The sequence below is a fragment of the Hyperolius riggenbachi genome, chromosome 9, assembly GCF_040937935.1.
Source record: "Hyperolius riggenbachi isolate aHypRig1 chromosome 9, aHypRig1.pri, whole genome shotgun sequence".
NCBI classification, from domain to species: Eukaryota; Metazoa; Chordata; class Amphibia; order Anura; family Hyperoliidae; genus Hyperolius; species Hyperolius riggenbachi.
Genome location: NC_090654.1, coordinates 26,736,621 through 26,763,622, shown reverse-complemented (window position 1 = coordinate 26,763,622; position 27,002 = coordinate 26,736,621). Strand labels below are relative to the sequence as shown.

Here is a 27,002-nt window from a genome sequence, read left to right as displayed (position 1 = left end):
GTCCACGATCTCCCTACATATCCCCCAAAAATGGCTGGCATTTGCTTCCCACACTGACCTTTGCACACAAAACCTCTTTGGCCTGGGGGAACCACTGTGCCTCCACTCCTTAGACCAGGCATGGGCAAACTTGGCCCTCCAGCTGTTAAGGAACTACAAGTCCCACAATGCATTGCAGGAGTCTGACAGCCACAGTCATGACTCAAAGGCAAATGCATTGTGGGACTTGTAGTTCCGTAACAGCTGGAGGGCCGAGTTTGCCCATGCCTGCCTTAGACTGTTCCTTTGTATAGTATTTACACCCCCCCCCCCCCCCCCCGGAATTTGTACAGCAGTAGGGTAAGCCGATAGTATAGGTAGAAAGGTGCCCCCAGTATAGGTAGCCAGGTATAGTTTTCCCCATTCTAGGTAGCCAAGTATAGGTGTCCCCAGTATAGGTAGCCAGGCAGGGGCGTTGCTAGCTCCAAAGATCAGTGGCATATGCCCCATATCTATTCTTGGGTGCCCCGGATGTCCCCCAGGCAAAGTCAGCTGTGGTGCCTCAATGGCGGGCATGCTGGGAGCTATGGTGCATCAATCGGGTGTATTCTGGTTACTTCTATTTGGGCATACTGGGTGCTGTGGTGCCATGCTGAGGGCTGTGATGCCTTTATGGGAGCATGTAGGGAGCTGTGGTTTTTCTATGGGGGCATGCTGGGAATTGTGGTGCCACAATGGAAAGCCTGTGGGAGCATGGGAGGGGGTCCACTAGAAGGTCAGAGAATGCTATGGGGGAACTGCCAGATAACCTGGCGGCAGGCCAGCCCGCCCAGCAGAAAGCCAGTACTGAGTGCTAGCACAGAAGCCAGGTAATTCTGCCTAGTTATGTTTAAGTGACACTGCCTATTTATGTGATATGCTGCATTTTGTTTTTGTATTAATGGAGAGGGGGCTTCATCCAATATTTTTCTGGGCAGGCCTACTTAGACTGCTATTCAGTTCATGTAATTTTGGCTCCACCCATGACCACACCCACATTCTGGTGCGTGGCCACACCCATTTTCCATCTGGAGTTCCCAAAAGTGCCCTGGATCTCTTCGGATCCTAGCAATGCCCCTTTAGCCAGGTATACAGTGGTTTGCAAAAGTATTCGGCCCACTTGACGGTTTCCACATTTTGTCACATTACTGCCACAAACATGAATCAATTGTATTGGAGTTCCACATGAAAGACCAATACAAAGTGGTGTACACATGAGAAGTGGATCGAAAATCATACATGATTCCAAACATTTTTTTACAAATAAATAACTACAAAGTGGGGTGTGCGTAATTATTCAGCATTTGTGATTGTGATGTGCTTTCTGTTGTTTTCCTATTGATTTGAATGCGTTTTCCATTAGTGAACAACAAACGCATTAAAACACATGAAAAATACATCTGCTTAAAAAAACATAAATGCAGCAAAAACGCGGCAAAACGCAAATGCACCATCCTAAAACTCTAATTTTTCACGCTATGTCATATGTGAACCCAGCCTCCAGAAAATCCATTACATTAGCTGCTGTGATTAAAAAAAATGTGTTTTCTTCTACATACAAATGCACATGGCAAGCAGAAAAATACACACAGAAAACTGACAGACAAGTGTGACCCCTGCGCTATTACTAGAATGGTCTTTCCATTTGCATGCATATCTCCATTAAAAAAGTATGCAAAGTCGTTAAGTGTTTATTGTAGCATCTCTAGTTGATAAATATGCAAAACAGAAGTTTGCCTTCTTAAAACAGAAGGTATTTGCAATTATTCAGATCGGAGAGAGCATATGATGTCTCCCACAATGCACCACTGCTGAGTATACAAATCATCCTTTGTTGTCCCTGTAATCTGTAGCTCTGTGTGTTTCAAGTTCTACCCCATACAGCCACATTAATCCATGTCGTGCACTGATAAGGATTAACCAATCCGAAACAGTCTGTATTCATGTTGGATTATTGGGGCTCTGTACAATTAAAGGGGAACTGAAGTGAGAGTGATATGGTAGTTGCCATATTTATCTCCTTTTAAACAATACCAGTTGCCTGGCAGCCCTGCTGATCTATTTGGCGGCAGTAGTGCCTGAATCACACCAGAAACAAGCATGCGGATAATCTTGTCAGATGTGACAATAATGTCAGAAACACCTGATCTGCTGCATGCTTGTTTAGGGGCTATATGGGTAAAAGTATTAGAGGCGGAGGATCAGCAGGGCTGCCAGGCAACTGGTATTGCTTAAAAGTAAATAAATATGGCAGCCTCCATATCCCTCTCACTTCAGTTGCCCTTTAACCTCCCTGGCGGTAACCCCGACCTCAGGTCGGGCTATGCACGCAGGAGGATTTCTCAGGCCCTGCTGGGCCGATTTGCCGCTGCTCAGCGGCTATCCTGTAGCTAGCGCAAGGCAAGCTACATGACTTAAAGAAAAAAAAAAGTGCTGCACTGCCCCCTGGCGGTTCTAATTGACCGCCAGGGAGGTTAACAAGCTGACACATCATTGCTTGGAGGTGTGTTTAGCTTTTAGGGACATAAAATAATTATTTGCATATTTAGCAGTGAGGCATTGTGGGAGATCTCTCAGAGCTCACTCCAACCTGAATAATCACAAATACCTTCTATTTTAAGAAGGCACATTTCTTTTTTACATAGCATTTTAGTTAGAGGGCTTCTTGATCCTTTTAGCCCCTTCTAGGAGTTCTGGTTCACCATAATCTGTAACTTTAGTTGATAACTAGTAGGTTATTTCTCACTTCCACCACCAGGGGGTGCCCAGTGCACATCTCTTTCACACACACTGAGAATTCTGGTACAGAAACTGCTTCCAGGTCAAAGTGTTGTGTGTGTCTGCAATTCAAAACAAAGTCCAGTGTTATTCCTATGTGCAACAAGCAAAGGTTAGTTACATTTCATAAAGTGACTTTATGGCTTCAGAAGGTTTTTTAAGCATTGTATATTATTTCTGTGTTCTGCAAAATGTAATTAAGAAACATTTTTATTTAGTTTGTTTTTAATCTGGCAAGAGACATGATTCAAATAAGCACAAAGCCAAACAGCCGAACAAGATGGAATCTACAAAGCGAATCCTGGTGTATCTGAGGAAAGAGAACTCGCTGCTTCAGTGCGCAAAGTTTGTGCAGGTAACAGACAGTACCTCCCTGGTTTACAGAGAGATCTTACTTGTTGGCAGTGGCATAGCTAAGGAGCTGTGGGCCCCGCTTCAAGTTTTACATTGGGGCCCCCAAACACTCTATACATAACAATTGATACGGCGCACCAAAACCTGCCAATGGCAACTACAGTGTCAGAAGAGCAAGAAGGGGATGGGGAACAGCTTGTTAATGATTACCACTGTTCAAAGTATCTATAGAAGTGATTATTATGAGCACAGGACCAATAGAGAGCTAATACTGCAGTTGAGGGAGGGCCTCTCTGGTCCAAGGGCCCTGATGCGGTCACAACCTCTGCACCCCCCTTGCCCCTGCTTGTTGGGACAAATTGTGGAGGATTATGCTGCATTTGTACCTGAATATCTGTGCATGTAACAATACTACGAGAGAGTAAAAAAGTAAACCGTGTACCTGAGACGAGAAACATCTCAGGTTCCATACTTACCTGAGGCTTCCTTAAGCCCCCTTCAGGCCGCTCATCCCTCGCCGTCTGCCTGGGTGGCTCCAGTCCCCCGCAATTCAGCCCGAAAGCCTGGATGAGACGTACTTCGTTGCGCATGCACGGCCCGGGGCGCTCTTCTGTTACGCTCCCGCAGGTGAGGGTGTTCTGCACTTGCACAGTAATACTCCCAGGGACAGACGCTCCCAGGGACAGAAGCACAATGGGGGAGCATGCCTGGCCACACTTACGTGACTCGTCCAGGCTTTCAGCCTGAATTGCAGGGGACTGGAGTACCCCCCCCCCCCCCCCCCGACAAGCTTGACAAGCGGGGATATATTTACCTCCCCAGCATCCAGCGCAGGTGGACTAGCAGCTCTTTGTTCGGGCTAGGTGGGAATAGCTGAGCCCGACCGTATCCGCTGTACTGTGCAGGCTCAAAAGGACTCACTCTTGTAGAATAGAGTGGATTGATCGGGTTCAGCTATTTCCGCCTTACCCGAATGAGGAGCGGCTAGTGCGCCCACGCAGGATTGCGGTAGGTAAATATTTACCTTGCCGCGATTTGGGGGGGGGGGGGTCCCAGCAAAGCGACGGGGGAAGCCTTGTTAGGATCCAGAGTCTTCCCCCTCCCGAGGTAAGTATCTCCCAGAGGCCCTTTTTTTCCTTACAGATCTTCTTTAAAGAATGCCCCAGGAAAGTGTGTTTTAGGTCCCAGGTTCCCTTTAAAGGACAACTGTAGTAAGTGGTACATGGAGGCTGCCATATTTATTTCCTTTTAAGCAATACCAGTTACCTGACTGTCCTGTTGATCCTCTGCTTCTAATACTTTTAGCCATAGACCCTGAACAAGCATGCAGAACAGATGAGAATTAATCAATAATAATGAGGTGTTTCTGACATTATTGTCAGATCTGCCAAGATTAGCTGCATGCTTGGTCTGGTGTGATTCAGAAACTACAGCAGCCAAATAGACCAGCAGGGCTGCCAGGTAACTGGTATTGCTTAAAAGGAAATAAATATGGCAGCCTCCATATACCTCTCACTACAGTTGTCCTTTAACCTCCTTGCCAGTCTAATTAATCCGGCAAGGAGGCAGCGCAGAACTTTTTTTTTTTTTTTAAATCATGTAGTGAGCCCAGGGCTCGCTACATGATAGCCGCTGAGCGGCGGCATCCCCCCACCCACTCCGATCGCCTTCGGCGATCAGAGTAAGCAGGAAATCCCGTTCAGAACGGGATTTCCTGCAGGGCTTCCCCGGTCGCCATGGCGACGGGGCGGGATGACGTCACCGACGTCATGGACGTCGGGACGTCACAGGGAATCCCGATCCGCCCCTCAGCACTGCCTGGCACTGATTGGCCAGGCTGCGCAGGGGTCTGGGGGGGGGGCGGCTCGGCGCGGCGGGTAGCGGCGAATCAGCGGCAAGCGGCAGCGATCGCGTACTACACGCAGCTAGCAAAGTGCTAGCTGCGTGTAGGGGAAAAAAATTATGCAAATCGGCCCAGCGGGGCCTGAGAAAGCAGGAAACAAAGCAAGCGCTCACCAATATGGGCCGCATCTGAATGACTCACCACCTCATATGCACCGCTTAAATAGCTCAAATACACACTCAGCAATCAGACAGATGCAAAACTAAACTAAATACTTACCATGCAAAACAGGATAGCACAATGGGTGCTGCTAGCCTGGTAGTTACAGAACTGTGGATACAAAATATAGGTAAAAGGCTGCGCATCCCTGACCCAATACTGTACAATTGAATGGTTAATCGCTGTGGCGCACACCGCCCCCCCGGACTAAAATGTACGCCCGCATCCAAACAATGCAATACTGGTCTATGGAGAAATTTTAGCTTCCATCATAGTTTTGCATGCAAAAATATAGATATACTGGACATCTGCACCAACGTTGAGGTAAATCTCCAGAGCAGATGTCCTAACACTAAACTGACCTAAGTTAAAAGCAAATGTCTTTACCCTGGCAGATGCTATGCTAAAATGTGTAACTTACATTCAATACAGACAGCAGGAAACAAAGCAAGCGCTCACCAATATGGGCCGCATCTGAATGACTCACCACCTCATATGCACCGCTTAAATAGCTCAAATACACACTCAGCAATCAGACAGATGCAAAACATATGCAAAACTAAACTAAATACTTACCATGCAAAACAGGATAGCACAATGGGTGCTGCTAGCCTGGTAGTTACAGAACTGTGGATACAAAATATAGGTAAAAGGCTGCGCATCCCTGACCCAATACTGTACAATTGAATGGTTAATCGCTGTGGCGCACACCGCCCCCCCTGGACTAAAATGTACGCCCGCATCCAAACAATGCAATACTGGTCTATGGAGAAATTTTAGCTTCCATCATAGTTTTGCATCTGTCTGATTGCTGAGTGTGTATTTGAGCTATTTAAGCGGTGCATATGAGGTGGTGAGTCATTCAGATGCGGCCCATATTGGTGAGCGCTTGCTTTGTTTCCTGCTGTCTGTATTGAATGTAAGTTACACATTTTAGCATAGCAGCTGCCAGGGTAAAGACATTTGCTTTTAACTTAGGTCAGTTTAGTGTTAGGACATCTGCTCTGGAGATTTACCTCAACGTTGGTGCAGATGTCCAGTATATCTATATTTTTGCATGCAAAACTATGATGGAAGCTAAAATTTCTCCATAGACCAGTATTGCATTGTTTGGATGCGGGCGTACATTTTAGTCCAGGGGGGGCGGTGTGCGCCACAGCGATTAACCATTCAATTGTACAGTATTGGGTCAGGGATGCGCAGCCTTTTACCTATATTTTGGGGCCTGAGAAAACCTCCTGCGCAGGTTACCCCGAGCTGAGCTCTGGATAACCGGCAAGGAGGTTAAGGAGTTCTAGTCTACTTCAGAGTACCCAGCAGGAAACCTCCATAGGGAGCAGTTCTCCAATCACAGCACCCTCTTACAGCACAAAGCATTGTGATTGGCTGAATAGCATGGGAGTACTCTACTACAACCTATTGAAAACCTAGCAGCTGGAGAGGGTGCTGACCACCCAATCACATTAGCTGAATTTCCCTATGAGGTTTCCTGCTGGGTTCCCTAAAGTAGACTAATGCCACTTAGTAAAGCAATAACAAAAATCACAATAACGTAGTAGACAGTTGTACATGACATATAAATGTATCACTCTTCAGTCAGACTTGTTTCTGTGAAAAGACTTGTTTATAAGACAATTCATGTGTGTCTTCTTTCCATTTTACATCAGTAGTAGTAGTTTTTTTATTGCTGTTTTATTTTATGACTCTCTCTCATATTCACGTTTGTTTTAGTGCATCACTGGACAGTTCTGCGCCCATCAGAATAAGGCTGTTGTGAATTGCGGATTGGACCAGAACCGGTTTATCATCTCGGACCAGCAGTTCAGCGGCTCCAGTAGCGTTCAGTTGCAGGTGAGTGGATGATGTCATTGATGCGGTCGGGTGTACAGAGGATTATACAGATCACGATCACACCCTTTCCCTTGTGCTGCACTTCATGCAATTCTGTAGGGAGTTTATTCTTCCATAATGTACTGAAAAAAAAACTGATTTGATATTTTTTTTTTGGGGGGGAGGAAGGGATTGATCATAAGTATATAGTATATTGGTATCACGCTGGTGCGTGATGAGCTAGCGTACAGGTAAATACAACAATAGTGCAGAGCGTAGTCAAAACTGGCTAAGGTCAAGTTCAGGTCAGAGATATCTAGGTACAAGGCAGTAAGCTAAATCGTAGTCAAATATTCGAGCAGGGTCATACACGTGAGTCAGATGTCAGTCGTATTGCAAGGATTAAGCAGAGTAACCAAGCAGCTCAGGGTGACCCAAACTACTAGGAATGTATAGGGGGATAAAAGAAACCAAAAAGCCCTCCTACTAAAAAAGCAAAGCTTGCTTGGCTTAACAAGGGCGAAAAGGGATAATTTGCATATTTAGTGGTAGTGCATTGTGGGTAACCACAAATGTTCATTTATAACTGAATTATTGCAAATTTCCTTCTGTTTTAAGATGGCAATTACACCAAGGATTAAGCAGTAACAGTCAGGGACACGCCGACTCGGTAACGTAAATCAGATAGCAGCGGTACAGAAGGACTAGACAAGAGCGAGGTCAAGAGGCAATCGAGAGGTCGGTACACAGAATATATACAATATGATGTTACAATAATATTACGAGAATATATACGGAAATAATAAAGACTGACTAACTGGAGTACATATATATTGTGCGTCTACACAATATATCAATGTAGCTCAAAGTAGCTAGCTAGACCTAGAACCAGCGAACTGATTAGTATCAAGGTCAACGAGCACTGAATGCTCTGGCCTTATATACAAAATTACCCAACCAGCAGTCACTCCCATTTGGTGATGTCACTTAGTGACATCACCTGCAGTCATCCTAGATCCTCCTCCTGAGCCTATAAGGCTCACTCGACCTCGCATGCAGGGCCGAGGCATAGGCTGGAGAGGCTCCAGCCTCAGGGCGCAGTGTAGGAGGGGGCGCACAATTCATTCAGCTGTCATTCCTAATTGTGTTTGAAGCAGAAAGAAATAAGAAAAGGAGATACATGGCAGTGACTGCAAGCCAGATAACTAGAGATTAAGGTGTTGGGGGCCCTGGGGTGCCTCTTAGTCTAATAGCAATCAGTGTGTGACAGCTGGGGTGGGAGGGATGGAGGGGCGCACTTTGGTGTCTCAGCCTTGGGTGCTGGAGGACCTTGTCCCGGCTCTGCTCGCATGCGACCCAAAGGTTAGCGCAAGTTAGAAGACACCGCTGCTGGGGATGCCGCCAGAAGACTCCAGCGCAGAAGCCCCGCCGGTCGCCCAGACCACGCCGAGAAGCCGCGGGACCTGCCGCTGGAAGGTAAGCATGTTACAATTGGTTTGATTTTTTTAAAGAGAACCTGTAAGGGAAAAAAAAAACATCCTGGGGGATACTTACCTAAGGAGAGGGAAGCATCTGGATCCTTATGAGGCTTCCTCCGTCCTCCTCTGTCCTGGCGATCCATCGCTTGAAGCCCGGAAACCACAGCCGACAAGGATGTTGGATGTGGAGCAGGCACAGTAGCGCCTGCAATATTTACCTTACCCGGCTCCAGCGCAGGGACGGATTTCACAGGTGAAGTACATTTTTACCTATCACGATCCAGCAGAGCCACAGTAGCGGATTTCCATCGGGCTCAGGCGGAAACAGCCGAGCCCAATCAGGTCTGCTCTACAGTAGACCGGACCTGATCGGACTCAGGCGGTAATAGCCCAGCCGCTACTGCGGCTCTGCAGGATGGCGGTAGGTAAATATTTAGTTTACTAGTGTTCGGGGGCTTCCAGGGCTGGATCCCCGGGATGGAGCAGGATGGGGGGAGTCTAATCAGGATCCATAGGCCTCCCCCTCCCGAGGTAAGTATTCCCCTGAGGTGGGGTAGGGGTTCTTACAGATTTTCTTTAACCATTTCAGCCCGCGGGGATTTTTCACCTTATGCATCAGAGCAATTTTCACCTCCCATTCATTCGCTAATAACTTTATCACTACTTATCACAATTTATTGATCTATATCTTGTTTTTTCCGCCACTAATTAGGCTTTCTTTGGGTGGTACATTTTGCTAAGAATTATTTTTTTATTAATGCATTTTAACAGGGTTAATAAGAGAAAAATGGAAAAAATTCATTATTTCTCAGTTTTTGGCCATTAAAGCTTTAAAAGCTTTAAAGTAATCCACGCTACCATAATTAAAACCTATGTGTTTTATTTGCCCATTTGTCTCGGTTATGACACCATTTAAATGTTGTCCCTATCACAATGTATGGCGCCAATATTTTATTTGGAAATAAAGATGATTTTTTTCCGTTTTGCGTCCATCACCATTTACAAGCTTACAATTTAAAAAATGTTCGTAATATACGGTACCCCCTTCAAATGCATATTTAAAAAGTTCAGACCCTTAGGTAACTATTTGTCTTTTTTTTTTTTATTGTAATTTATTTTTTCCATTAAAAATTTTATTTGGGTAATATTTTGGTGTGGGAAATATACAGTTAATTTTTAATGTTATTATATGTGTAAATTGTAATGTAAAAAATATGTAGATGTAGTTTTACTATTTGGCCACAAGATGGCCACCTTGAGGTTTTTTTCCCCTCCTTGTGCTTCTCGCTAACCGGAAAGGGGGACGCAGTAACATTTTACGTGCAGAAAGACTGAAGCCTCTTGTAAGAGCACTTCAGTTTTTCTGCTGGGGACAGGGAGCGGTGATCGGGAATCATGTTCCTCTTCACTGATCCCAGGGCTACCGGGGGACAGCACGGGGGCGTGATCGCGCGCGGAAGCGTGCTGAAGCGTGGCACCACAGCAGAGCAGCCGCCCGGATGTGAGCTTCACGTTTAAATGGTTAAATGAGGAACGGTCGCGAAACTCTTAAAACTCCTAAAATTTAAAACACACACAAATAAGAAGTACATTTCTCCCAGAGTAAAATGAGCCATAAATTACTTTTCTCCTATGTTGCTGTCACTTACAGTAAGTAATAGAAATCTGACCTTACCAACAGATTTTGGACTAGCCCATCTTCCCATAGGGGGTTCTCAGGGTTTTCTTTATTTTTAAATAAAGAAAACCAAGCCAAAATAGTGTGCAGCGAGCAGGGAGGCTGGCCAGCATCTTTGTATAAATCTTTTTCAGGGAGTGTCTTAATGAAGAATAAAGGCAGTGCTGAGAATCCCCCATGAAGAGATGGACTAGCCCAAAACCTGTTGGTAATGTCAGATTTCTACTACCTACTGTGAATGACAGCAACATAGGAGAAAAGTAATTTATGGCTCCTTTTACTCTGGAAGAAATGTACTTCTTATTTGTATGTGTTTTAAATTTTAAGATTATTATGGACGTGATTCCAGAGGAGCAATTGCAATTACCCAAAATCACAATCAGCAATTGCAATTTCTAGTGGGTCCAGCCCTTAGATGCATATGAAACTGAACTCGGGCTTCAAGGACGGTTCCTGAGCTGGAAAGTTTTGCTCTGCGTAAATCTTCCCCTTTAAAACCGTCATCTCATCTCTTGTTATATTGGAGAGTAACCAGCTCAGGGTGACCCAAACCACTAGGAATGTATAGGGGGATATATTGGGAGTCACTGGATCCCATTTTCTTATCTTCACAGCGGCCGCCCTTTTGTCCCATCAAAAACCTGAGCCTGGCTCAAGCGGCCTCCTTGCCGGAGCAGATCCAGAGTCGGGGCGTAGATGTGGGCGTGGCCATATTGCTACAGACCGCCAACAAGAAGGTTCTATTGACGAGGCGGAACAAATCCCTAAATATCTTCCCCAATGTCTGGGTGCCACCAGGTCAGTATTGGTAACAGCGATGCGTGTATAGATTATTATTTTAAATATTTTTTAATTGATATAGCGCCAACATCTCCCGTAGTGCTGTACAAAGCAAATAGCAGGGATCATAGATACATGGCATCAAAACCCTGTACTATCAGGACATCCAACAACACGCTGGTCCCCCCCAGCTAAACTTTGATGTGGGGTGGAGACATTAAGAAAGGTGACACAGGGGTAAGGGGATGAGGCACCGAACCTCTAATGCTACCTATAGCAAATTATTGGCTTGTCTGAACAAGTGAACAGGTGTGTTTTGAGACTATACTTAAAGGGATACTGTAGAGGGGTCAGGGGAAAATGAGTTGAACTTACCCGGGGCTTCGAATGGTCCCCCGCAGACATCCTGTGTTGGCGCAGCCACTCCCCAATGCTCCGGCCCCGCCTCCAGTTCACTTCGGGAATTTCAGACTTTAAAGTCAGAAAACCACTGCGCCTGCATTGCCGTGTCCTCGATCCCGCTGATGTCATCAAGAGCGCACAGCGCAGGCCCAGTATGGTCTGTGTACACTCCTGGTGACATCAGCGGGAGCGAGGACTTGGCAACGCAGGCGCAGTGGTTTTCTGACTTTAAAGTCAGAAATTCCAGAAGTGAACCGGAGGCGGGGCCGGAGCATCGGTGAGTGGCTGCGCCAACACAGGATGTCTGCGGGGGACCATTAGAAGCCCCAGGTAAGTTCAACTCATTTTCCCCCGACCCCCCTACAGTATCCCTTTAAAGGTTTGCAGGCTTGGAGCATGATGGATTGACTGTGGGAGAGGATCAAACAAATGCTCCCCTCCGTCACTTTAAAAATCTACTCTGCGGCTGTAAAGCATTCTAATACATGTAAATTGAGTTGTAAAAATTAAAGTGAAACCTTCATTAGTAGCACACACTTCAAATAGTGTATCTGCATCTCGATGCAACTAACATATTTACCACAGTATTTTTCCATTGTTAATTATTTCTCTCTGCCTGCTATTTATTTGTTTTTGTCTGCATGAGAGCTGCCATCTTGCAGGTGATGTCAACACTGTGCTTAGAACAGGGAGAATTCCCAGCCTTTTTAGCTTGACGTGCTTTGTCCTTTCAGCCTGCCAGCAGGAAGAGATAATGACCATGACCAGACAGAAGCTGCTGGTTATTGTGACCAGCGGATTTAGTGTAAACATTAAAAGGCCGTAAAAATGAACTGGGGCTTCTTCCAACCCCTACAAGTCACGTGTGTCCCTTCGCCACAGCTCCGGTCTTCTGCTGTCTCCGCTGGCAGCCTCTGAAGATTGCAGACCTATCAGGGCATGCGCCCACGTGTACGCCTGCGCAGAAGACACCGCCCCATCGGGGGGGGGGGGGGTCAGACATCTTCAGAGGCTGCCAGTGTGACACCAGAGAAGACCGGACCTGCGGCGAGGGACGCACATGGCATATAGGGCCTGGAAGAAACCCCAGGTAAGTAAAGATAGTCGCCTCGCTTGTCTTACAAAAGACCACTCCAGTGAAAAAAGTAAGCAGTTAAGATCTGACAGAACCGACAGGTTTTGGACTAGTCCATCTCCTCATGGGGGATTCTCGGGGTTTTCTTAGGTTTCTTGAACATAACTGCCAAAATAGTGAGTAGGGAGGCTGCAAGTGAGTAGGGAGGCTGACTGGTATCTTACTATCTTGGCAGATAAACTTCCGTTAAGGTAATGCTTTTAAAAACAAAGAAATCCCTGAGAATCCCCCATGAGCAGATGGACTGGTGCAAAACCTGTTGGTTCTGCTAAACTTTAACTGCTTACTTTTTTCGCTGGAGTGGCCCTTTAACCCCCTTGGCGGTATGAAAAATACCGCCGGGGGGAAGCGCAGCAGTTTTTAAAAAAAAAAATTTTTTTTAATCATGTAGCGAGCCGAGGGCTCGCTACATGATAGCCGCTGCTCAGCGGCATCCCCCCGCCCGCTTCGATCGCCTTCGGCGATCACCGATCAGGAAATCCCGTTCAAAGAACGGGATTTCCTGGAGGGCTTCCCCCGTCGCCATGGCGACGGGGTGGGATGACGTCACCGACGTCGGCGACGGGGTGGGATGACGTCACCGACGTCAGCGACGTCGGGACGTCATTGGGAGACCCGATCCACCCCTCGGCGCTGCCTGGCACTGATTGGCCAGGCAGCGCTCGGGGTCTGGGGGGGGGGCCGCGCGCCGCACCGGATAGCGGCGATCGGGCGCGCGGCGGCGGCGATCGGGGTGCTGGCGCAGCTAGCAAAGTGCTAGCTGCGTCCAGCAAAAAAAAAAATTATGTAAATCGGCCCAGCAGGGCCTGAGCGGCACCCTCCGGCGGCTTACCCCGTGTCACACACGGGGTTACCGCCAAGGAGGTTAAACCCACGCTACTATTTACTCCAAACTTACAAATACCCCAATTTAGATGAAATTGCAGTCACATGACTTCTCCTGGTGGGAATTCCTGACTTCATGGATTACATTAATCTTGTGGATAGGCAGAACTCGCTGATATGTATGTAATTGAGGATTCATGTACCTGTGGTACAAAAGGCAAAATACCTTCTCAGTTACTGTGTATGATGAAGTTTCAGCTATCTTGTATTTTTCGTTCTAGGTGGTCACATGGAGCCTGGAGAGCAGGTCAGTAGAGGACTTCCTCAGCCAGACATATCTAGTGATGTAGAGATCATTCTTCAGTCATGTTGTTTCAGGGTTAAAGGACACCTGACCTGAGGCAAAGCTACCTAAGGTAAGTTCAGAGATCTGTTCATGTCGGATCCACATACCTCTGTGTGTTGTCCGTTCCTCCCCTCATTCCCCCCTATTCCTGTAATCACTGCTTGAAAAATTACTTTCGGTCAAATTTTTAGACAGGAAGAGGCAGGTCTGCATCAATGTTTCCTCCTATCACCCACCCATTCCCTCAACTTCTCCACCCCATTCACCCCACTTAAAGGGGAACTGAAGTAAGAGGTATACGGAGGCTGCCATATTTATTTCCTTTTAATCAATACCAGTTGCCTGGCAGCCTTGCTGGTCTATTTCTCTGCAGTAGTATCTGAATAACACCAGAAACAAGCATGCAGCTAGTCTTGTCAGATCTGACTTTAAAGTCTGAAACACCTGATCTGCTGCATGCTTGTTCAGGGGCTACGGCTAATAGTATTAGAGGCAGAGGATCAGCAGGGCTGCCAGGCAACTGGTTTTGATTAAAAGGAAATAAACATGGCAGCCTCCATATACCTCTCTCTTCAGTTACCCTTTAAGACAGGGGTGTCAAACTCGAAAACAAAGTGAGCCAAAATTGTACACTGGGTCGCAGGCCAACCTCAATGTCTACTGGCCATCTTCCTCCCTTATAAAGTTCCCAGGTGTCTAATAGCTCCTCCCCATCCCCTATACAGTTCCCTGGTGTCTAGTGGTACTCCTCCATCCCCTATACAGTTCCCTGGTGTCTAGTGGTCCTCCTCTTCCTATACAGTTCCCTGGTGTCTAAAAGCCCCCACTCTCCCCTATATAGTTCCCTGGTGTCTAGAAGCCCCCACCCTCCCCTATATAGTTCCCTGGTGTCTAGAAGCCCCCACCCTCCCCTATATAGTTCCCTGGTGTCTAGAAGCCCCCACCCTCCCCTATATAGTTCCCCAGTGCTAAGTGCTTTCCCCCTCCCTCTCCCATATGGCTTCCATGGTTATCTAGGGCTTCACCTCCAATATAGCTTCCCTGGTGTTCTAGAGTGGGCCAAACATAATGCAAAGTGGGGAAAACACTTGAGGGCCAAATTTAATGGCTCTGAGGTCCAAATTTGGCCCGCCGGCCGGAGTTTGACATGTATGCCTTAAGAGGAGAGAATGGGAGGGTGATAGGAGGGAACATCGCGGCAAGCCCGCCTCTTCAATTTGACTTTAGCCACAAGTATTTTTCTAGGAGTGATTACGAGGAACAGAAGAAACAAGGCGAGGAACTGACATCTGTCGATCCAGCATGAAATCACCACTGTGCTTGCCTTAGGTAGCCTTGTTTGGGTCAGGTGTCCTGTAAGGATCTTCTATTGAGAATAATTGACAAATATTCCAGGAATTTATTAGAAAATTAATTTCTATGAAATGAAATTGATATGAAAGTGGACCTGCCAGACCTCACACAGCTGACTTCCTGTGTATAATTTCCATACATGAACAGAACCAGTTATCATATATGGATCTATACTAATGTTTACTCGCCATTTTCTGTAAAGCTGTGATCATTTGAGCAGATATTACATAATAATGTGTTGTATGTTCGTTTAGTATTGTTGTTCTGGAGAAAGCTGATTTTATTTTATATATGTGCACAATGGCAGCTCCTCGAGGCTGGGCTTCGAGAACTGTGGGAGGAGACTGGGCTGAACCTGAAGAACGAGACTCCACCCTGGAGGATCCTGGGACTGTGGGAGGTATACACATACTTGTGTTCTTTATTTACATTTATGGGGAAATTCCACCTTTGTTTAGAAAACAATAGTTTCTCTTAATGGCAATTATTATCTTCCCACAGTGTCGCTAACAGGAACTGGTAGAAAGAAGAGTCGAAATTTGCCACCGTCAATATTTTAACGTTGGTACACACCATGCAATTTCACTTCAGATCTTATTTCTGATAGAGAAAAAAAGATTGCGTTGGGCAAGAAATTGTACCGCCTACTGATTGCCAGCGATTGACTTCAGCCCAAAATCAACCTCTTTCTCGATCGGAAGTAGACCATGCTGGAAAATATGAATTAAAAAACTGTCTATCGTTCTAAGTATAAGTCCTTTCGATCCATTTTCAATCCATATCTAATTGGAAAATGATCAGAAATCTGATCGGAATTTGGAAAAATTGCATAGTGTGTACCCTGGCCTTCTTTTTCTACAGCCGATCAATGTCAGATCTGAATATCGATCTGACAACTGTCTGACTAGGAACTGAACTAAATATTGCATGGTGTTCACCAGTCTTTTGACGAGGTTTTGTAAATTAGTAACAATAGCTGCTGCTCTGTGCAGCAGTCTTTTGACAACAGTACTCCAAACAATGTGTGTAGAATACTGTTGTCATGGCTGAAAAACAAAGAAAATGTGGAAAATAATACATGTTTCAGTATAACATCAAGAGTTGGAATCCTGTTTGAATGACGCGTCTCAGTTGTAAGTGGAACAAGGCAGGGTAACCGGTCATCTCTCCATGTTTTGTCTTCCAGTCTGCGTTCCCGCCAGTGCTGAGTCGAGGACTCCCCACCAGACATCACATTGTCACTTATGTGCTGGTCACATCCAGGGAGTCTCACCAGGAGCTGCAGGTAGGCCGGCCAGAAACTTAATGCTTGTAGTATTAAATGGTCACTCTAATAAAAACTAGAGCTGGCCAATAAGAGGCCTTAAACTGTGGGTTAATGCAGATCTCTGGAAAGGCAACACAGGCTCAGGCTTAAAGAGAACCCGAGGTGTGTTTAAAGAATGTTATCTGCATACAGAGGCTGGATCTGCCTATACAGCCCAGCCTCTGTTGCTATCCCAAACCCCCCTAAGGTCCCCCTGCACTCTGCAATCCCTCATAAATCACAGCCATGCTGTGAGGCTGTGTTTACATCTGTAGTGTCAGTCTCAGCTGCTCCCCCGCCTCCTGCATAGCTCCGGTCCCTGCCCCCGTTCCTTCCCTCCAATCAGCAGGGAGGGAAGGGATGTAGATTTATTGCAGGATTTGTATCAGTTATAACAAATAAATGTTTTTCTGTAGAAGGTTATTATGCTGTTGCATATCTTTTAGAGCAGAGAGGAAGTTCTGAGTTCAGGTCCGTTTTAAAGTGTACCAAAAACCTAAGGAGGAAGCCTCCAATGCCATCTTCCGTACCACTGTTGCCGCTCGCAGACCCTCTAAAGAAATCCAACAAGAGCTTGTGAGATTTCTGCTTGCTACTGCGCTCCTCGTCCGTCATGAGTACGGCTGTGACTGTGCTGTAAGCTGGAGCCGCTCGCGCACAATCAGCTTTGTCCTACTGCACAGGGACCGCCACGCTCGTACATGAAGGTGTGTGTAGTCACAATGTTTAGGAGAGTCCCAGACAGCAGCGGTGGTCCAGAGGATGGTTCTGTAGGATCTTAAGTCTTCCCTCTTTGTTTTGGGTAAGTATCTGTGCTTTGACCCAAAGTTCCCCTAGGGTTCACTTTAAAGTGGACCCAAATTAAAAATACAAGATTTCAGAAATAAAATCTATTTTCTAACTTATAATAATAAATAGCAGCCTTTTTTCAGTTGCATGATGACAAATATAAAATATTTTACATTTATTGGAGGAACCCCTCCCTTCCTTTCATATTGCCGGGAAAGAATCCGGCAGACTAGTGGAGGAGATAAAAAACAAAAACAAAACCCAGGCTGCTACTGATGATGTCACAGGGGAGGTGATCTCAGCTTGTGTGAGATTTCACATAGACGACGCCCCTGTGAGGGAGGGTAGCTGATGACAAACACACCATGATCTAAAACCTACTAAGCTCAGAAGTAATGACTGCCACCTGTATAACCCTAGTTATGAAAAGAGAAGGGTGAAAAGCCTGCACTGAAATGCTTACAGGCTTGAAGGAGTGTTTATTTATCTTTGTATGTGTCAGAGTGGTGCAACTAAATATTTTGAATTAAAAGATGTTTTTGTTTGGGTCCACTTAACCTTCCTGGCGGTAAGCCCGAGGCTATGCCGCCGGAAGGCACCGCTCAGGCCCCGCTGGGCCGATTTGCATAATTTTTTATTTTTTTTTGCTACACGCAGCTAGCACTTTGCTAGCTGCGTGTGCAATCTGATCGCCGCCGATCCGCCGCTATTCGGCGCGCCGCAGCCGCCCCCCAGACCCCATGCGCTGCCTGGCCAATCAGTGCCAGGCAGCTCTGTGGGGTGGATTGGAGTCCCCTTTGACGTCACAACGTCGATGACGTCATCTCGCCCGTCGCCATGGCGATGGGGGGAAGACCTCCAGGAGATCCCGTTCTTTGAGGGGCTGGGGGGATGCCGCTGAGCAGCGGCTATCATGTAGCGAGACCTTGTCTCGCTACATGGAAATTTTTTTTTTTTTTTTAAAAACACGGCTTTGCTGCCCCCTGGCGGATTTTGATAAACCGCCAGGAGGGCAGATGAGCGTGAAAGAGGAGGCTTAAAAAATGTATATCCAGTCACATGCATGTGAGTATGCAAAGGGTTAACTGTTTTTGGTGCGTTTTTTTCTGGCCACACCCCCTCTAGCACCTCCCTAATTATTTAAATGTCCTAACTTGAGAGGATGTGCCTGGATATATGTGTCTTTTTCTTGTATCTGACCCCCTGTGGCCAGGGTTTAATCTAGTGCACTCCCTCCTTCCCCTGTCTGTGAGCATTGCCAGGAAGCACACAGCATGCTGGTGTGTGCATAGTGGACATTAATATATTTTGTTAGTGCATCGTACCAATCGCACAAGGGAGCTATCTGTCCCAGGAGAGGACGTCAGGATGTGTGTGTGTCCTAATCTTTCAGATAGGTTTGATGCAATGAATGTTTGCATGTCTGCACTATGCATGTTACTGGGCCAGAGTTAGGACACCTACAAATACCTGGGTATTTCTGCACAGTGTTGGTGACTACGCAAGGGAATGCATGCGTTTGTAAGTAAGACTCCGGCTTTTACATTAGCTGCAGGGATAGTGGTGGTGCCTGGATGATTGATTTATGTGAATGCATTTGTTTGAACATTTGCATGTGAGTGTGAAAAACAAAAGTTTGCTTACAGAAAGAATTTGCAATAATTCAGGTTGGAGTGAGCTTGAGACGTCTCCCAGTGCATCATTGCTGCATATATGCAAATTAACCATGGTACCTCTCATGTGAGTGTACAAAGAGTTAACCATGCCTCCCAACTTTTTGAGATGAGAAGGAGGGACACCTAAGCCACGCCCCCTTATCACTCCCCCGTCACAGCCCTAGTCACGCATACCATAAAGATTTCAAAAGAAAAATATGCTGATTTTATAATTCAAACCACAGTGGTCCTTTACATTTACATAAAAAGAGGGACAAAGTCCTGAAAGAGGGACAAAGCTCCCAAAAAGGGACTGTCCATCCAAAAGAAGGACAGTTGGGAGCTATGGGTTAACTGTTATTTGCAACCTATGGAAGAGGCTAGCTGCTGGCCAAAGGCGCAGTATATGGATGTTACACATGGAATAGGAGGGGGCTGCTGTACATGGATGTTACACATGGAATGGGAGGGGGTTGCTGTTCATGGATGTTACACATAGAAGAGGGGGCTGCTGCACATGGGTGTTACTCATGGAAGAGCAGAAACACAAGAAAGTTGGCCCTGAAAACGTATAAAGAGTATAAATCCAGCCCTGAAATTGGATTAAATGCATTTTTTTTATCCCAAGCTGCATAAAATGATGGGTCAGAGCAGTTTGTGGCACAAAGCTTCCTACACGATATTGGGCAAGCAGTGTTGAGGATTTGGCTGAGCAGTGTATATCACCAATATTTTTCTTTTCACAGGCAAAGCTCCACCCTGATGAGCGGGAGGTCAGCGCCTGCACCTGGCTGGACCCAGACATGGCAGACAGAATTGTGAGAACGCAGGAGGGAGAGGAGGATTCTGGGAAAAATCTTACTGGATTTCCTGCCTCAGTTCAGTAAGTTTAAATTTAATAGGACTGAGCACTGACCAGGTGTATAGCTGGGTCAGAAGGCAAAGGACTGAGCACTGACCAGGTGTATAGCTGGGTCAGAAGGCAAAGGACTGAGCACTGAACAGGTGTATAGCTATTGGTCAGAAGGTAAAGGACTGAGCATTGACCAGGTGTATAGCTGAGTCAGAAGGCAAAGGACTGATCACTGACCAGGTGTATAGCTATTGGTCAGAAGGCAAAGGACTGAGCACTGACCAGGTGTATAGCTGGGTCAGAAGGCAAAGGACTGAGCACTGACCAGGTGTATAGCTGGGTCAGAAGGCAAAGGACTGAGCACTGACCAGGTGTATAGCTGGGTCAGAAGGTAAAGGACTGAGCACTGACCAGGTGTATAGCTATTGGTCAGAAGGCAAAGGACTGAGCATTGACCAGGTGTATAGCTGGGTCAGAAGGCAAAGGACTGAGCAGTGACCAGGTGTATAGCTGAGTCAGAAGGCAAAGGACTGAGCACTGACCAGGTGTATAGCTGGGACAGAAGGCAAAGGACTGAGCACTGACCAGGTGTATAGCTGGGTCAGAAGGTAAAGGACTGAGCAGTGACCAGGTGTATAGCTGAGTCAGAAGGCAAAGGACTGATCACTGACCAGGTGTATAGCTATTGGTCAGAAGGCAAAGGACTGAGCACTGACCAGGTGTATAGCTATTGGTCAGAAGGCAAAGGACTGAGCAGTGACCAGGTGTATAGCTGGGTCAGAAGGCAAAGGACTGAGCACTGACCAGGTGTATAGCTGGGTCAGAAGGTAAAGGACTGAGCACTGACCAGGTGTATAGCTATTGGTCAGAAGGCAAAGGACTGAGCATTGACCAGGTGTATAGCTGGGTCAGAAGGTAAAGGACTGAGCACTGACCAGGTGTATAGCTGGGTCAGAAGGCAAAGGATTGAGCACTGACCAGGTGTATAGCTGGGTCAGAAGGCAAAGGACTGAGCATTGACCAGGTGTATAGCTGGGTCAGAAGGCAAAGGACTGAGCACTGACCAGGTGTATAGCTGGGTCAGAAGGCAAAGGACTGAGCATTGACCAGGTGTATAGCTGGGTCAGAAGGCAAAGGACTGAGCACTGACCAGGTGTATAGCTGGGTCAGAAGGCAAAGGACTGAGCATTGACCAGGTGTATAGCTGGGTCAGAAGGCAAAGGACTGAGCACTGACCAGGTGTATAGCTATTGGTCAGAAGGCAAAGGACTGAGCACTGACCAGGTGTATAGCTATTGGTCAGAAGGCAAAGGACTGAGCACTGACCAGGTGTATAGCTGGGTCAGAAGGCAAAGGACTGAGCATTGACCAGGTGTATAGCTGGGTCAGAAGGCAAAGGACTGAGCACTGACCAGGTGTATAGCTGGGTCAGAAGGCAAAGGACTGAGCACTGACCAGGTCTGCCACAAACTGCTCTGACCCATCATTTTATGCAGCTTGGGATAAAAAAAAATGCATTCAACATTTAATCCAATTTCAGGGCTGGATTTATACTCTTTATACGCTTTCAGGGCCAACTTTCTTGTGTTTCTGCTCTTCCATGAGTAACACCCATGTGCAGCAGCCCCCTCTTCTATGTGTAACATCCATGAACAGCAACCCCCTCCCATTCCATGGTTAACATTCATGTACAGCAGCCCCCTCCCATTCCATGTCTAACATCCATATACTGCGCCCTTGGCCAGCAGCTAGCCTTTTCCATAGGTTGCAAACAACAGTTAACCCATAGCTCCCAAATGTCCTTCTTTTGGATGGACAGTCCCTTTTTGGGAGTCCTGTCCCTCTTTCCTCTTCATTTGTCCCTCTTTCAGGACTTTGTCCCTCTTTTTATGTAAATATATATATTGACGCTTGTTATCTTTTTCCTGCTCTCAGAAGCCATTTTCTGCTAGGAAAGTGTTTTATAGTTGTAATTTCTTATCAGTGAGGGTCACACTGTAGTCATGACTCCGACAGGAACTGCCACTTACATACCTGATATTTAACTATTTCAGGGAGAGAAAGAAAAAAAGGAAAAATGTATTATAAACCCGCACACCAAATTGAGTCAATTTTGGTGTGCGGGTTTATAATATATTTTTATGTGATTCAGGGGCTATAGGCCCTATTTACCATACCTAGCACCCAGGTGCATTATTGGCTTTTTGCTTGGCTTTTGCTTGATTTGTGGGTGTGCATACCTCATTTTTATACAGTAAAGAAAAAAAGGAACACAGCCTAGATATTTGTGTGCTAGGCACTGTACATACATATGTCTATCTCCTCATGTCACATGTCACTTCAGGTATCCTTTAATCATATAGTTCCCAAAAAGCTCAAACATCTGACCTGACTGGACTGGGTATACACAATTAAAGAAACACTGAAGTCTCCTAAAATTCACCTTTTTATTGCAAAAAACCCTCCTAACATTATTGCTCTAACTAAAACGCCGCATCCCCACGGCTGAACTCTAACTAAATCCTCCCAAACTCGCAAAATCCACGACTTTCTTGGTTAGCATTACCACGTTTTTGGCGGTGCAGCTGCCACATGCATCCGGTGTGAAACTGGCCTAAAGCTCTGCAAAACACAGCTCTACCCTACATGCCTTCTGACCCAGCCGTACACCTGGTCAGTGCTCAGTCCTTTGCCTTCTGACCTAGCTATACACCTGGTCAGTGCTCAGTCCTTTGCCTTCTGACCCAGCTATACACCTGGTCAGTGCTCAGTCCTTTGCCTTCTGACCCAGCTATACACCTGGTCAGTGCTCAGTCCTTTGCCTTCTGACCAATAGCTATACACCTGGTCAGTGCTCAGTCCTTTGCCTTCTGACCCAGCTATACACCTGGTCAGTGCTCAGTCCTTTGCCTTCTGACCAATAGCTATACACCTGGTCAGTGCTCAGTCCTTTGCCTTCTGACCCAGCTATACACCTGGCCAGTGCTCAGTCCTTTGCCTTCTGACCAGGTGTATAGCTATTGGTCAGAAGGCAAAGGACTGAGCACTGACCAGGTGTATAGCTATTGGTCAGAAGGCAAAGGACTGAACACTGACCAGGTGTATAGCTATTGGTCAGAAGGCAAAGGACTGAGCACTGACCAGGTATAAAGCTGGGTCAGAAGGCAAAGGACTGAGCACTGACCAGGTGTATAGCTGGGTCAGAAGGCAAAGGACTGAGCACTGACCAGGTGTATAGCTGGGTCAGAAGGCAAAGGACTGAGCAGTGACCAGGTGTATAGCTGAGTCAGAAGGCAAAGGACTGAGCACTGACCAGGTGTATAGCTGGGTAAGAAGGCATGTAGGGTAGAGCTGTGTTTTGCAGAGCTTTAGGCCAGTTTCACACCGGATGCATGTGGCAGCTGCACCGCCAAAAACGTGGTAATGCTAACCAAGAAAGTCGTGGATTTTGCGAGTTTGGGGGGATTTAGTTAGAGTTCAGCCGTGGGGATGCGGCGTTTTAGTTAGAGCAATAATGTTAGGAGGTTTTTTTGCAATAAAAAGGTGAATTTTAGGAGACTTCAGTGTTTCTTTAATTGTGTATACCCAGTCCAGTCAGGTCAGATGTTTAAACTTTTTGGGAACTATATGATTAAAGGATACCCGAAGTGACATGTGGAGATAGACATGTATGTACAGTGCCTAGCACACAAATATCTAGGCTGTGTTCCTTTTTTTGTTTCTCTTCCTGAAATAGTTAAATATCAGGTACGTAAGTGGCAGTTCCTGTCGGAGTCATGACTGAGTCAGACTACAGTGTGACCCTCGCTGATAAGAAATTACTACTATAAAACACTTTTGTAGCAGAAAATGGCTTCTGAGAGCAGGAAAAAGATAACAAGCGTCAATAGTTCATAGATTTTAGCTCTGACATACTTTAATGGTTGTGTCATTGAGCAAAAACAATAAAACTAAAAAAAGTAGATTTAAAGAGACTCTGAAGCGAGAATAAATCTCGCTTCAGAGCTCAAAGTTAGCAGGGGCATGTGTGCCCCTGCTAAACCGCCGCTATCGTGCCGCTAAATGGGGGGTCCCTTCACCCCCAAATCCCCCCCCCCGCACGACTTGGTCGTACATTTGGTAGCTCCTAAAGGCAGGGCTAACCGCCTCAGCCCTGCCTCCAGTCGCGTCTATCAGCGGCGCATCGCCGCCTCTCCCCTCCCCTCTCAGTGAAGGAAGACAGAGGGGCGGAGATACGCGCTGACAGACGCGCGTGGGGCAGGACTGTGGCGGTTAGCCCTGCCCCAACCAGGAAGCGCTCCCCCGCTTTACGGAGGAGATTTGTGGGATCAGGGACCCCCGTTAGGACGTGGGATAGCGGCGGTTTAGCAGGGGCACACATGCCCCTGCTATCTATGAGGTCTGAAGCGAGATTTATTCTCGCTTCAGACTCTCTTTAAATATAAAATAAATCTGTGGAATATCTTAAAAAGTAATTTTTAGGAGAAGGAAGATAGATACAATTGTTTACTTTAGTTTTTTTTCACCTTGGGTGTCCTTTAAGGGTAGGAACGTCACTAGGCTGTGCGTGATAGGCAGCGGTTTGCTGCATATGCATTTGTGCATTTTCAGTAAGTTTGCATTTTAGACATAGAGCATTTTTATCGTGCTTTTCTCCTGGCGGACTCAAAGCACCAGAGCTGCAGCCACTAGGGCGCGCCCTATAGGGAGTAGCAGTGTTAGGGAGTCTTGCCCAAGGTCTCCTTACTGAATAGGTGCAGGCTTACTGAACAGGAAGAGACGAGATTCGAACCCTGGTCTCCTGTGTCAGAAGCAGAGCCCTTAACCATTACACTATCCAGCCCCACACTACACTATCCAGTCAGTTATGCACATGCTGTTTTCATGCGCTTGCGGTTAGCATGTATAAATCGCATATGCGTTTTATGCTAATCACTAGGAAGTCAGCAGGAAGTGGAAATACAGCACCAAACTTGTTTTCTTTTTTTTTGGGGGGGGGAGGGGTGTTTAGAAAAACAAACACTAAAAAGCAACACCTCTGCATCACCACTGACATTCAATATGTGAATTTTAAGCCCCATCTACACGATGATTCTTTGTGCGATTCGATTACAATTCTATTTACGATCCGATTAAATCTGACATGTTCGATCGGGATTCGATTCAATTCGCCATTGTTTTGCAATGGCAAATCGAATTGAATCCAGATCTGACATGTCGCATTTAATCGGATCGTAAATAGAATCGTACCGTGTAGATTGGGCTTAAGATGCATTTTAGAGACCTATGCAGCAAGTCCTGCAGACCGCAAACATATGCGTTTTTCCATGTAGCCCAATGACTTGCATTATGTGCGTTTTCCGCAATGCTAGCCTTTTCTGCCTGGTGTGTTCCTTCTCTCAGACAAGACAGAACAACACAGAACGCCGCTTTTCTCCTGGCGGACTCAAAGCGCCAGAGCTGCAGCCACTAGGACGTGCCCTATAGGCAGTAGCAGTGTTAGGGAGTCTTGCCCAAGGTCTCCTACTGAATAGGTGTCGGCTTACTGAACAGGCACAGTTTAGGCCAACAAAATGATGTATCTACTAGGGATGATTAATGGGATGCAAATAATGTCTCCTTGCACTTAAATTACCTTGAACCGGGACCAATAAAAATTGACAGGAAGTTATTCTGATTAGTTTAATTTTAAGCTGCATATCATTTACATGAATAGCTACCTAGATTTAAAGTGCACCTGAGACGAAAGGGTACAAAAGTTTTATACATACCTGGGGCTTCCTCCAGTCCCCTCCACACTGATCACCGTCCACCACCTCCTGGATCCTCCAGTAGATGCCCCGTTACCCTCACCCGTGCTCCCCTGGCTGTGAGCGCAGGCCATGCCACGGCGTACGAGAGACAACGGCGCCGGAGACTTGGGCGCACGACACAGCCAGTATATGGCTGATCCTGCTGCCGCACAAGTCCGGGCCGTGTTAATTACTATTCCCCCTCCAGGCCGACATGGATAGTGGGGGAATGAAATAATTCGGCTTCCAGCAATCGCTGGAATCCGAATTATTGTTTTAAAAGCAACTTCAGGTCCGTCTTCTGACGGCGCTGAAGTTACTCCCTGTGCCTGCGATAGCCGTAGTTCCTATTACGGCCTATGGTGGCGTCGGCTGCGCTCAAGTCTCCTGCGCTGCTGCGCCCAAGTCTCCAGCGCTGGATTTACCGTGTTCGCATGCCACGCATTATGTCCCGCAAAGCTCATGGGGCATCTACTGGTGGATCCAGGAGGTGGACTGCGAGGGAACGATCAGCGTGGAGGGGGCTGGAGGAAGCCCCAGGTATGTATAAAGCTTTTGCACCCTTTCGTCTCAGGTTCTCTTTAACTACAGTCGTGTTTTAAAGGACAACTGCAGTGAGAAGACTATGGAGGCTGCTATATTTATTTCCATTTAAGTTCTACCAGTTGCCTGGCTGTCCTGCTGGGTCTATTTGGCTGCAGCAATGTCTGAATAACACCAGAAATAAGCATGCAGCTAATCTATTCAGATCTGACAATGTCAGGAATACCTGATCTGCTCCATGCTTGTTCAGGGGCTATGGCTAAACGTATTAAAGGCAGATGGTCAGCAGGGCTGCCAGGCAACTGGTATTGCTTGAAAGGAAATAAACATGGCAGCCTCCATAATCCTCTCTTCAGTTGTCCTTTAAGTAATTTTTGGTTTTGCGTTATTATATCATCGTTTTCTGCCTCTCGAAGGGTAACCGAGGTGTCGGGAGATTCTCTGTATCAGAAGGACGTGGATGTGTCTATCTTCCTAAACACGGCGCCGGCGGAGGGTGAAGACGTGGAGCGAGTCAGCACCGGCACCAAATATGCCTTGAAACTTTGGCTGGAGACTTTACAAACAGGAGGAACAGCGCCGCCCTTGAGGAAAGAATGTGTATAGCACAAGGAAACATTGAATAAATAAAAATGTTTATTCCAATGAATTATTCCCCACATTATTTTTTTCTCTTATTAAATATTCAATAAAGGTTTTTTTGTTTTTTTTTGCCCCGATTACTCAGTAAGTAAAAATCATAGAGACTCAGTACAGAAATGTTCTATTTAAATACATAAATATGAAAACAAACCTCCAATCTGCTTCAAGCATCGCAATTAACCCTTTCAGCACCTGTTAAAAGAGCTGGAATGTTTTCAACGTATTTTTTTATTTATTTTTTTGCCCCTTGTGGAGATGGGGGAAAAAATGGGGCAGGTTTTACAGCTTGTGTACCCAATATAAGAAAAGAAATATATAGAAGTATTTCCGCATTCATCTCTGTACATGTAAATACAGATACAAGTGTAGACAGGAAGTTAAAA

The 27,002-nt window shown here is 46.3% G+C and overlaps 1 protein-coding gene across 1 annotated transcript; it reads left to right on the top strand.

Moving 5' to 3' along the window:
- The first annotated feature begins 2,810 nt into the window (after nt 1–2,810).
- On the top strand, nt 2,811–26,626 carry NUDT17 (nudix hydrolase 17). Its single transcript, XM_068252228.1, has 9 exons — nt 2,811–2,908; nt 3,015–3,151; nt 6,944–7,063; nt 10,813–10,996; nt 13,622–13,647; nt 15,347–15,439; nt 16,226–16,324; nt 19,536–19,672; nt 26,394–26,626. Exons 2-9 carry the CDS (start codon nt 3,077–3,079, stop codon nt 26,581–26,583), a joined length of 924 nt encoding a protein of 307 aa, XP_068108329.1. The 5' UTR covers nt 2,811–2,908; nt 3,015–3,076; the 3' UTR covers nt 26,584–26,626.
- Nucleotides 26,627–27,002: the final 376 nt, after the last annotated feature.

Coding starts and splice junctions, on each gene's coding strand:
- NUDT17 (XM_068252228.1), top strand. CDS start 3,077: ATGGAATCTACAAAGCGAATCCTGGTGTATCTGAGGAAAGAGAACTCG. Junction 3,152..6,943: donor AGTGCGCAAAGTTTGTGCAG/GTAACAGACAGT, acceptor CGTTTGTTTTAG/TGCATCACTGGACAGTTCTG. Junction 19,673..26,393: donor GGATTTCCTGCCTCAGTTCA/GTAAGTTTAAAT, acceptor TGCCTCTCGAAG/GGTAACCGAGGTGTCGGGAG.